The 12,102-nt window shown below is 46.3% G+C and overlaps 1 protein-coding gene across 12 annotated transcripts in view; it reads right to left on the reverse strand.

Moving 5' to 3' along the window:
- Window positions 1-394: 394 nt before the first annotated feature.
- Window positions 395-12,102, reverse strand: part of MSI2 (musashi RNA binding protein 2) — a 386,889-nt gene continuing 375,181 nt past the window's right edge. For 4 of the 12 annotated variants that reach the window (XR_014304654.1, XR_014304655.1, XM_082706016.1 and 1 more), the window contains 3 exons: window positions 9,967-10,121; window positions 8,040-8,112; window positions 395-5,600 (listed from right to left, as the gene is read on the reverse strand). Coding sequence is in view for 10 of the 12 variants with exons in the window: in XM_082706016.1 (XP_082562142.1) it covers window positions 8,071-8,112; window positions 9,967-10,121 (197 nt within the window). In the remaining 2 variants the exon portion in view is untranslated. Of the gene's footprint in view, window positions 5,601-8,039; window positions 8,113-9,966; window positions 10,176-12,102 lie in introns of those variants that run through there. The other 8 variants (XM_082706017.1, XM_082706015.1, XM_082706008.1 and 5 more) reach the window with 4 other exon arrangements.

Consider the following 12,102-nt stretch of genomic DNA (forward strand, 5'->3'; position numbering starts at 1 on the left):
ACCTTTCATTTTGTGATCCTACAAAATTCTCTTCATTAAGTAAGGCTTTGAACTTGAGGATCAAGGCTGGGCTTCCTCATAACCTTTCAGACTCCTACTCAAGGGTTATAGAATTGGTTCTGTGCTATGGAATTGGTTCTATGCTTTCTCCTGCAGGCTGTTGATAGCAGAGGCCAGCAACCTGGAGAGCCACTTAGCTTCTTCGACACTCTCTTGTCTCTTTATAAACATGTTCCACAGCGGAAGGGCTTCTTCTCCACTGGACATGCTGCGGCCAGCACCGGCACTGAGAGGTAAGGGGACACAGGTATGAGTGGGAACACTTTCCCCCAAAAAACCAAGCAACAGGGACCCCCCCCAGCCCTCCCCCGCAAGTGAAAGAACACCAGACAACTCTGTTCAAAACAGTTTATTGTATTTTATTTATTTTTTTTTTGTCAGACAAACACATTGATTTCTGGACCACAGTAGAGGATGGAAACCTTTCACAAACTTATTTATTTGAAAATACAAATATAAAATTATACTTTCCACATCTGTGATGTGAGAGACTGCCATCCACATAGTAATTTTTTACAACAGGGCTTTAAGAAAGCCACACACAAAGACCTGAAAGATGCTTGCGATATATAGATAGATAGATACATATATATGTATATATATAAAAAAAATACTCACTACCAAAGTTGTCATCAGTTTCATACTAAAGTATAAAAGTAAGGGTGAGGTCAGCCACAGTGCTAGGGAAAGTTTTATTTAGATACATTTATGTTCACATGAAACGCTTAGACTTGCATCCTATTACATATGGAATTCCGCGTTTACAATACACCATGAACGGCAGATTGGCTAGCCCACGCCACTCGAGAGGACACTCACAGATTCCACACAGGATGGTGCAGTATGTACAGAATACAGTAGCTGAGAGCCTTCTAGGGAGGCTCTGGAACTTTTGGCTCTCAGACCCCCTCCCCCTCCCCCCTCGCGCCCCTGCCTCCCAGAAATGAAGTCCTGTCTGAGACAATACATTCTGATTATTTGATAGCCAAGTATTTGAGTTAAGGTTGCTTCCCCAGAGGGGTGGGTTTTATTTATATATATATTTTTTGAGTTTACTTACTTTTTGGTTAAAAGAAAGAAAGAAAGAAAACAAACATATTACAGTATTAAAGTATTGCTTAACGTACAGCGTCTCCTTGTGTAGTGTCTGTGCCCAGGACCGGGCTGAGCTGATTCTGCTGCTTTTCTGCTTAGGGGAGGGCAGAGGAGCCCACCAGTGTCTCTCTTCAGTGTGCTTGCCAGCCTCCATCCCTCTGCCTTCCCCTGCCCCCCACTTTTATCTTCCTTGGAAGGTAGCCTGGCTTGTTGAAGCACACTGAAGAAAGAAAATTCTTTCTGCCCCGCACCCCTACCCCCCTGGCACAGTCTCCCTCTGTCTCTGCGCGCCACTCCCAACTGATAAAGAGAAGTATGAGTTAGTGTTTCTTTTGTAAACAATTTCATATGCAATATAATACAGAAAGCATGGCTGACCTTCAATAAAAAATGTAGTAAACTATATTGCTTTATTCTTGATTATGCTGCAGTGAGCGAACGGCAGGATGAAGCAGTGTGGTGTGGTGGTGGCTAAGTCCCTAGCCCTCGTTTGCACTAAAGATCAAAATAGGTTTTGTTTTTCTATTTGGAACGAAAAAACATTTTTTTTTTTCCAAAATCTCCCAAATGAAAAAGAAACCCCCCTTGTCAAAACAAAAACAAAAACATAACAAAACAAAAAAAACCCTAAAACAAAACCAAAACAAAACCAAAAGAAAAAAAACCAAAAACACCTGAAAACAAAAACTGAACACCTTTCAGGTCATTAGAACCAACAATTACCCAATGATTTTTAGACTAGTCTAGCAAGATGTGTAACATTCACTGGCTGTGAATTGCTGTGCAGTGAAACAGGAAATGGACAGCAATAGAGCCATGCTACCTTAAAGTCCAAGCTACAGATTCAAATTAGGATGACGGTTATGAAGGAGAGAAACGTAAAAAGGCCTGTCGGGACTTCGTTTGAATTAAGCCAATGAGCGACTGGGATAGAACACGAGGCTGTTTGGTTTTCCCAATGGGTGTGAGGAAGGCCACAAACCAGGGCTGAGAAAGCTCCTGGGGAGGGGACCAAAGGCTTGGCCGTCCCCGTCAGCTCCATGTCCAGGTAGAACCAGGAATGGGTCCGGGAGCTAATGCCACTCACTCCCCTCTGCTTGGGAGGAGAGGAGTTCGGGGGTCCCAGGCAGATGGATCTGGAAGCCAGAAAGTCACCCGGTGGCTATTTCATGATTCCGGGGGGGAAAAGCCATCAGCCAAGAGGGTTTCTCCCCCGGGGAAGGCGAAAAGGTGGTTCCCATGGTCGCCATTGAGCTTAACTGAAACAAAGACAAGGCTGAACATCAGTGCTAAAATAATTTACAAAAATCTTTCAAAATGGACTTCTAGATGAGTGGGGGGACTAACGTGAACCTTAACCTAGGTAGCCACATTAAAACATATCAGATTTCCACGAGATTTGTGCTATGGGCTACTGGGTCTCTTCAAAAGGTATTATAAACATCTAAAACATATTCACACAGATTATCAATTTCTTCTGAGCATTCTTAAAAAAATATTTTTTCTCTTAGTAAAATCATTTTAATATACCATGCCTCCCTCTTTTAAAAAATAAATTAAAAAAATCCAGTTTTGCATATCTAGCATTAGCATTTAAGGTAGTATGGCACACCCCTTCACAGTTGGGGGGGGGGTGGGAATCTACAAAACGCCGCAGATTCTGCCGGCATTTGAACATCATGAGACCTTGGGTTAGTTGAAACCACATCAGATCAGCAAAAATAAAATAAAAAGTTGAAATTGAAAAAAAAATAATCGAAAGGAAAAACCTGCCCCAAAATTATTAGCATTTTTTTTCCATAAATAAGAGAAAGTTCTATCCTTACTGGTCCTAAATCTGAATAACTATGTCTAATTTTTTTAAACCTTAATTACGTTATACCTATCAATATGTACTAGAAGAAAGAGAAGAAAAAAAGTCACTACACTAGTACGAGGACAGCACGCTTACAAGATAGCCATTTTATACATTATTAACAGACAGTGATCAACAAAGAGTCTTCTATGAGGTGATGGGGGTGCAGAGAAAGGAAGGGTCCTACAGTACATCACCAACATGGACAAAAGAGTAAATAAATTCCCTAGTCTAGACACTGAATTTCTGGGAATTTATGGTCTTTTTTCTCTTTTTTTAATAAAACTTCTCTATTTTGTTATTTTATCACTCGAACAAGTTTTGATATTTTAAAAGCGCCCAGCATTTTACTCAACTTGGTTGTTTGGAAATAAAAAAAGAAAGAAAAAAACAAAAAACAAAACAATAAACCCCTCACCAAACAACCTAACATTTAATCGGAAAAACAGATTTTTTTTTTTAAATGTTGTTGCTGTTTAATTAGAATTGAAAAAGGCTTTTCTTCTTTCTTTCTGAGTTAGCATTTTGGAGCCTTTTGTTTGAAGATGCTTTTGCCCTACCACGTCTGTGAAAGTCTACATTAGTCTACTTTGTTAGTAAAATTTATAAAAATAGGAGTGCAGCAGCTTTTTATAATAAATGTCGCATTCAGTGTCTCATACTGGCTGTGCCTTAAGTACCAAATTTATAAACGTAACAATTTAAAAAATATTAATAAAACATCAATATCACATTTTAAAAAAGAAAAAAATATATATCCACACTACAATATGTTTTAATGCCATCTATTGAGTTGTACTTCTAGAGTTGCTGTTGCCGACCTATTACCAATATTAAAAAAAAGTTAAATTAAAAAATATCCTTCATCATAAGTATCTTTCCCCAACCGAGGACCATATATTATAACAGCCAAATGTTAAACATGTGCAAACAGGAAACTGTCAGTTTTTCCCACCAGTCACAGTGCAGCGATGTTTATACTTTTTTTATTTTTAAAATTCTGTTTACATCTACAATAAATTAAAAAAAAAAATTCTTCCATAGCCTCTCTGGTGATACTTGCAGCACTGAGGTATTAAAAAAAATATATAAACCAAAAAAGGTTGCTCTCCTAATTTGTAAATAGGAAGTGAATGGAGAAAAGGTTTCATTAATGCAGGCTTATCCGCCCCTGGCCCGAGGGCCCCCTCTCCCCCGCTCCCCGGGGCTGGGGCGGGGCAGTGGGGGGCAGGGGAGCAAAGAGAGGCCAAGTGTCCTAGGGACCTTTGGAGGTGCTGAAATGGTTGGACAATAGAAAATGATCAAATATTTAAAAATTAAGACTGAAAAAGAATGTCCCCCCACCCCCTCCCCACCCAAGCCAAACAGGTGTGCTTTGAAACTTTAAATATGTTAAATATTAAAATTGTAGCTTTGTTTTTAAAAAACATCTTGGGAAAAGCAGTTTTTCATATTTTAAATAAAAATCTAACTAGACGGTAACATTTGAAGCTGTGCACAGACGAGAGGTTAATATGCTGGTATGACACTAATACAGTTCTTAGGTCTATCACACAGACAGAAGGAGCTAAACAGTGTTCTAACTTTTCCCGGGGGTCGTCCTGGCAGCGGGGGTGTCCTTCCTCCTGGGAACTGACTGGGTTATCATGCCTTCCCCTCCTCCTTCCACAGAGCATTGAACTGCCTGGGACCGACTCCCTCACAAAAATATTTTTTTTGATTCTCTCTTTCTTAATAGTTTCTATGTAGTTAATGGAATTGTATTTACAACGCTTTTTTTTTTTTTTTTTTTAGAATTCACAATTTCAAAAAACCTTATAATATCACCTCTTTCAACAGAAAAAAAGCACTTATAGAAAAGGAGGACACTCAAAACATGGTCGTCCTTACCTTATTGCCGAAAATAGATATACTTAGGTTAACAAAGAGACGTCACAAAAAAGAACCGCTATAGAGTCTGTTAATTAGCCTACTACATCTCACTTCTTATACGACGCAAAGGAGAAAGTTGATGCCCACCTCCCGCTCCACAACTTTGCTTCCGCGGGTGTACGCGCTCCACTGGAAAAGCCATACAGTCTCAGAATTGGTACCAAAATATTGAGAGTAATATTACCATCTCAGCATCCTTTAAAAGTGAGAACAGAATCAAAACAAGCAAAAAAAAAAAAAATCTTTTTAAGAAAAAAATAATACCTTAATATAACAATTATACTATGGTTAGCTTTTAACTAGATATTAAAGCTATATGACTACCAGACTAAGTCAAAATCACTACCAAATGTGATTCAAAGAGATTTAAAAGGAGAAGGGGCGGGGCGGGAGTGGGGGAGAGAAGAGGACCGGAAACCATCAAGAAAAAAACAAAACAAAACCAAAAATCATGGGTTATATACACATTTAAAAGCTGTTGTTTTATATTACAGCAGATTCGTGAGATGATGAGATGTAGTCAACCCTCGATCCGAAGTGAGCCACCTCTGGTTGGGATGGGGAGTGAGGCTGGTGGGGGTCCAGGTCTGATGACATCACCTAAACAAAGGGCCACTCAGAAACTTCGCCCAGTCTTGCCTGGACATCCAGGTATGCTCTGCAGGGTGCGGAAGGTCACGGACGCCCAGAGGAGAACATAAAGTGGGAAGCAGGAGGAGAGAAAAGATGTGTCAGGCAAATGTACTATTGAGTCCAACTTGTTAACTAGCGCTTTCAGGGTAGGACTACAACGGGCTACTGAACTCATGATTGGAAACGGCGGGGCTAACAGCTTCCTGGGATCACTGCTTGGAAAATCGGGCATCTTCGCCACGCCCGACACTCGGGAGCCGACAGCCCTGCCACTCATTTTTGCTGAGTTGCTATTCCGCTGACTTGCTACGGCACTGTTGAATTCTTGGGGGTGGGTAGTGGCAGGAAATGTGGTCAGCAGATGTGGCCACGCTGGGTGTTCGGCTCCACTGGTGAATTGCAAACTGACAAGGGATTTTTTTTTTAAAAATTCTGGTTAAACTTCTGGTCTTCAAAGCCAAATGTTTAAAAAAGCTGCTTTATCAAATACCGTCAAGGACTGCCAATGCAAATTTAAAAAATGCAAATTTAAAAAATCTAAAAAAAATTTTATCTCGTATCAAGGGCTTGAAGTCAGGAAAACATATGCAACACATAACCCAGCTTTGGTTATAGTAAACAAAGAGAGGTCCGCGACTCACACAGACTTGCTGAGTCTCCCTGAATCAAGCCTGGGCGCCTCCTTTGTGGAGGGCACTAAATGTCAGAGAAGGAAACCTCAGTTATGGACAAATTACGTGTTTCAGTTCAAACATGTGATCCCATTTTGGGGGTGGGGTGCTACCATCAATCTTTCAACTGTGATATCCCTTCTGTGGGAACCGGGTCCAAAGCTGGATGAGGAGGATGGGGTGGGTGCCTTGTTCGCCCCCCCCCCCACTCCCACAGCGGCCGTGGAAGAGAGGGCGGGCTGTGGTGGGAAGCCCTACCCCACCCTCATTTCCAGGGGAGGAAGAGCGCGCAAGGGCGGCGGTGCAGGGCAGCCTCGGGGTCTGACCTTGCAGGGACCTGCTGCGCCCAGTACCTGTTCCATCCCCTCCTCATCTGACTCCACAAAGGGCTGGAACCACCTCCAATCCCCAGAGTTCTTGGGGAGTTCAGTCCCCTTTGCTCAGAGAAACCTTATTTCCCCTGGGCCCCCAAACCCAGCTTAATTAGTAGTGAGTAGCTCTCCTTCAAACTGTTAGTGGCCTCTGGCTCTGGCCAGCAACGGCTGGGGTCAGTGCTCGAAGGGAAGTGGAGGTGAGGGGTGGGGAGAATCACACACGGGCTTTATTTGGTTAAGAGAGGCAGTTGCATTAGTTGAGCTGATTCCTTAGCAGCAACAGTAGAGAAATCCAAGAGAGATCTATGGAACTCAACTCAATCTGATCCTCTCCACTGGGCCCACCCTTGAGAGTCCTGGCTGACTTGGGGCTTAGAGTGACCCCGCTCTGTGAGAGAGCTGTCCCATTAACTGCAAACCAAAGTGGCAAGTCTGTCTCCAGCCTTGCTTCTCATCTGTCCCAGCTCCTGGGGTGGGGGGCGGGGGGGGGGAAGCATGCTCCACCCCAGTGGGAGCCCAGGCCCAGCCTCAGCTGTTACCCTCTCCCTTCCAGAGAGACAGACCCATGTTTCAAGCCCCCAGGCTAACGCGCTAACACAGTATGCACTCAGCTTTCACGAGAGAACCCCTCTACCTTCTTGGGGTTCTTCCCAAGAGCAACAGATACTTATTTTCCAACGAGACTGTGGCAAGAGGCTCTTTCACTGACTGCCCCAGCCTCCCCTTCTCCTCCACTCCGCCCCTTCCATATCCCCATCAAAGTGATTTAAAAAAAATGTTTAATTAACTTGAGCTCAGTTTAAAAGGTTAGGAAACTGGCAGGGATCCAAATCCATGTTACGCAGGTGATGTCGTTAATTTAATTTGCTTTTCGTGCGGTAATCTGGATAATTACTCAGTAGTTACTGGCAAAAATGTTTTCTTTTCACTAAAAGATAGTGTCTGGCTGTATGACTGCATGAACCCCAGGAGCCAAAGCCAGAGAGTGTTGGGGGACCGAAAGGGTCCAGGGACCTGAAAAGCCATCTTGCGGGACCCTGGAGGGGTTGGCCCCGGCCCCAACCTTGTCCCCCTGGGACAGACCTAGCACGAGATCACCTTCCAGTTTCCTATACTCTTGGTCATAATTTCAAGACAGAGAGAGATGAGGGGTGGGGAGAAGATAAGGGATCAAAAGAATCAAATCAAGAAAAAACAAAACAAAACAAAACAGGTAGGGGTCATGATTACAGCTGGAGAAAGGGATGAGAGAGTAAAAGACTGGATTTTTGGCCCCCACCCCGCTGCCAAGGGGTTGGGGAGGAGGAGGGAGAGAGGCGCTAGCGCGATGAGGCCAGGGCCTTTGCATACTTGCACGCCGGGCGCACACAGGTGCGACGTGCCCGGCAGGGCGGGAACACAGGGCAGAGAAGGTAGTACCTCAGAGTGGGCTGGCAACAGAAGCACCTGCTCAATGGTATCCATTTGTAAAGGCCGTTGCAATCAAAGGTCCCTAAAATTGCACAATTGTTAAGGTCATCAGCACGCTATACACGGGAACAGATTGTCATATTCTGGGAAAGGAAATTATCTCTAGGACTAGACCGTGGTTGCCAGCATGAATATGTAATTCTGAGACACTGCGCCCCAAGGGGCCCCCACACCCTAACCCAAGCCCTTCTGCTTGCCCAGGGGGTAATCGAGAGCCAGGTGCACCAGGGGTGTGGGGTGGTGGCTGAGGGCAAAGAGAGGCCTAGGCCCAAAATGCTGAGCGCTGTTGCCCCGGACCCTGGAGGGCAAGGATCCCAGTGTCTCTGCCCACAGTCCCGACAGCTCCAGCTGGGGAGAGAGCAAGCCCAGCGCAGACAAAATGTGATGCCACGTGTGGTCATTTCAGAAAAGCGCCACGGCCCACAGGTCAAGAGACCCAGGTTTTCAAGAACAAATCAGGTCTGTGTTTCCAGGCGCTGTGAATGGAAGTGAGTCATGCTCTGGGTGGTGATAGAAGGTCTCCCAAACAGGGCAGCTTGAAACGGAATACTGCTACCGCGGACTTGGTGCTAGAGTTCACCTGCGGGGTTCTGACTCGTCGGATTCCTGACTTCAGTGATACTGGTTTGGGAATGGAATAGAGCAAGGACCCAGATTGCACCGGCCAGGGGTGATGGCCACGTGCACGTGCGTGTGTGTGTACACGCGTGTGTAAGACAGTACCGGAAAGAGTGCACCCGTGCATGTTGGACTGTATATGTGCATTTTTGCATGCGTGTATGCGCACGCACGCGCGCGCGCGTGTGTGTGTGTGTGTGTGTGTATGGCATCCAGTGCTGGGGTGGGGAGTGGGTAGGGAGCCAGTGCCCCACACTGTACTTGCTCTGTTCTCTCCAGCTCAGCCCTTGAGGCAGGGTTCACCTGACCGGGCCGGGACCTGGAACAGCAGACACTCCCATCTTAGCCCCCAAACCAAACCACCTACAAAATGCTGAGGTTGACTAGAATGGAGGGTGGCCGAATTTTGGTTTCCCAAATGGAAGGAACATGGAGCGAGTGGGCTCAGGCACATTCATGCTCACACACACCAGGAGGGGAAAGAACAATACAATCTGAAAACAGCATGCAAATCTGTTAAGCAAATTTCCATTGCCTGGATTAGTCAGATTATAGAACCACAGAGCATTACAAATATCAAATGCATCTGGCCTCCGCGGGGCTGCGGCTAAAGAACACAAATGGGAACTTACTTGGAACCTGGAAACTGTAAGAAACATTAGCAGAGGAAACCGCCCGGGATGAAGCGTGAACCCCACACCGGGTCCCGGGGCCAAGTGCTACCTCTGGACCTCAGGCCCGGGGACTAGACTGACCAAGGCTGCTATCCTGAGGTGGAGGTGGGAGGGTCCCCCAGCCCCTCAAGTCCCAGCCCACATGGCTGTCTCCTGAAGGCAGGGGTCCAGCAGGGGGGCCCATTCTGAGGGCCTGTTATGTGCTAGCAGGTGACATACCCCATTTCCATTAATTCTCACACCATCTTTTGAGGGAGGCATACTTAATTGTCGTTTTGCAGCCGGGGCAGTGAAGTTCTGACAGATTACATAAGGGGCTCAAGGTTGCACGTGCTGAAGGTGATGGAGTGGGGGATCTGAACTTGACCTGCTCAGGCTCCTTCCACTCCATCATCACATGGCCACATACAGGTTGCTCAGGAAACATCCAAACTGTGGAGCTTCAGCCCCGGGTGGCTGGCGGAAGTGAATGGGGGCGGGGCGGGACCCACTGTCCTCTCCTCAGCCTCCAACCCTGGGCTATTCTGGCACATTCTCCCATGGGAGACAGGCGGGAAAGGAGGGGAGGGGCGGGAGGTACTTACAGCTATGCCGTGGCCGAAGCCTGAGCCCGGCTGTGGGCTGGCTGCACTTATGTAATTCCCCACTCCGGAGTCCTGGCTGGCAGGGCCGTACAGATCGGCGACAGGTCCTGGGCTGTTGGCCCCCGGGAAGCCTCCGGGCCGCGCGGGGTTGGAGCCTGCCGGGGAAGCGGGCGCGCCAAAATTCGGTTGAGCACTGTAGCTATTCAGGACTGGTGTGCAGAGAATAGAGCTGGGTATGAGGCCAGAAGCCAGGCATGCACCGGTCATTACAAGCCAAACACTCGAGAAAAACAGCTGAGGCCCAACTTCTAACACTCAACCAAGGCCATGCGAAAACATCAGCAGGGACTCAAGAATACTCAGCCCAGGCTACTACTAAGAAGCTCGGAGCTCCGAAAATAGAATAAAAAAACAATCATTCAACACACTACAGCAACCAACCGGAGGTGCTTCACTGCCCACCAAATTATCACAAGAGAAATAGAGATATATATGGAAGAGAGAGAGGAAGAGAGAGAGAGAAAGATTGGTTTTCACATCTGAATTGGTGCTCATGCAGTCTTGTCTAGATCTGGGCACGTTGAGACAGCATTCACATCCCATGCAAACTACAAAGGAACTAGTTTTAGACTACACATTGTGTTAATATTGATATTAAAACGTGACAGGAAACAAAGCAATTTGTGTCCAGGAGGAAAAAAAAAATCTTTTGGGGAAGGGATTTTAATTTTTTTTTTTTTTTTGGTTTCGCTTTTTCTTGTTTTTGGATCCATTAAATGACAAATTTGTTTAAAAAAGGCAAAAAAAACAAAAAAAGATCTCCATTCTCCAGCCCCCCGCCCCAAAACCACTTCCCGCCTCCCCACTGGCTACGTCCCCCCCCCACCCCCATTTAGATCCCTGTATGAAAGTCGTCACTACTGAACGTGGTCGGAGGATGGGATATGTCATGGAAAATCTGGGCATCTTAACGTAACTGTAATGATGGTGGGGAGGGGTCCCCTTCTGGGGTGGAGAGCAGGGGATGGAGGGAGGGGGGAGGGTGGGGGATGGCGAAATCTGGAGGCTGGGGCCGAAGCTGGGTGAATGCCAATGGTTCTTACAGGACACCCACGCACTCACCTCCTGCGGTAGAAGGAAAGGGGGGGTTTAAACTTTTTTTTCCTTTTGTTTAAAAAAAAAAAAGACAAAGAAGTATGAATGCAAAGCATACGGACTAAACCAATTTACAGCTAAAGCATATCTGACCGAAATGCCTGCTTTTGTTAGTCAGCCTCCTGTAAACTCCAGGCTGAGATAAAGAGCTCGGAATGCACCTGTGCTCCAGAGAGGCGCCTTCACAGCCACAGATCCTGAGAGTGGTGGTGAGGAGAGACAGCGGGAGGAGACACTGCCTGGGCGTAGCGCCACCCCCCACCCCCCCAACAAATTCCATCATTCCTTCTTCAGTGAGCGCCACCGCCGCAACCAGGTTAATTTGGTCTCATCTTTCATTTCCCCTTAGTCGCTTAAACTTTTTTTCTCCAAAATTGGTTTTTTTTTTTTTTTTTTTTTTTTAATTGCCAAAGTAGGTTCTCATTGATTTTGAAAGCTGAAGGTGAGTCTGGCTGGGGCCAGCCACTTCGGGACTACAGCTAACCCACGCAGAAGAACCAGACAATCTGGACGCTACGTATTTCCATGACTTTGGCTCCAAGGGGACGCTTCTCACTACAGTCTTCTCCCTCTGCTTCCCATGGCATTTCCCTCTCTGACCTGTGACCAGCTGCTTTCAACATCTGCAGCCCTGCTCTTGGCCACGGTCTGGCCCCAGGGACCTGTGCTTGCAGCCCCCCACCTCTGGCAGGCCTCGAAGAGCCAGATGTGCATAGATTTTTACCGGTGTGCGCCCGGGGTGGGAAGAGACTGACCACGCGCCCAAGCCAGGCTGGCAGGAGACTGAGACAGAAAGGAGATCAAACCAAGCCGCATCTGGCCCTTGACTGAGCAGAGAAAAGGGAAACTGATAGCTCCAGGTGCCCTGGAGGCAGGAGGCTCGAAGGTGAGGTCCCTTAGAAGCTGGAGCTGAGAAATGAGTCAACTGGCAATGGAAAAAACAGTTTCAAGAGAAAAAAACCACAGAGGCTTAGAGCAAGT

Source organism: Mustela nivalis (genome assembly GCF_964662115.1).
Source record: "Mustela nivalis genome assembly, chromosome: 17".
Classification (NCBI taxonomy): Eukaryota; Metazoa; Chordata; class Mammalia; order Carnivora; family Mustelidae; genus Mustela; species Mustela nivalis.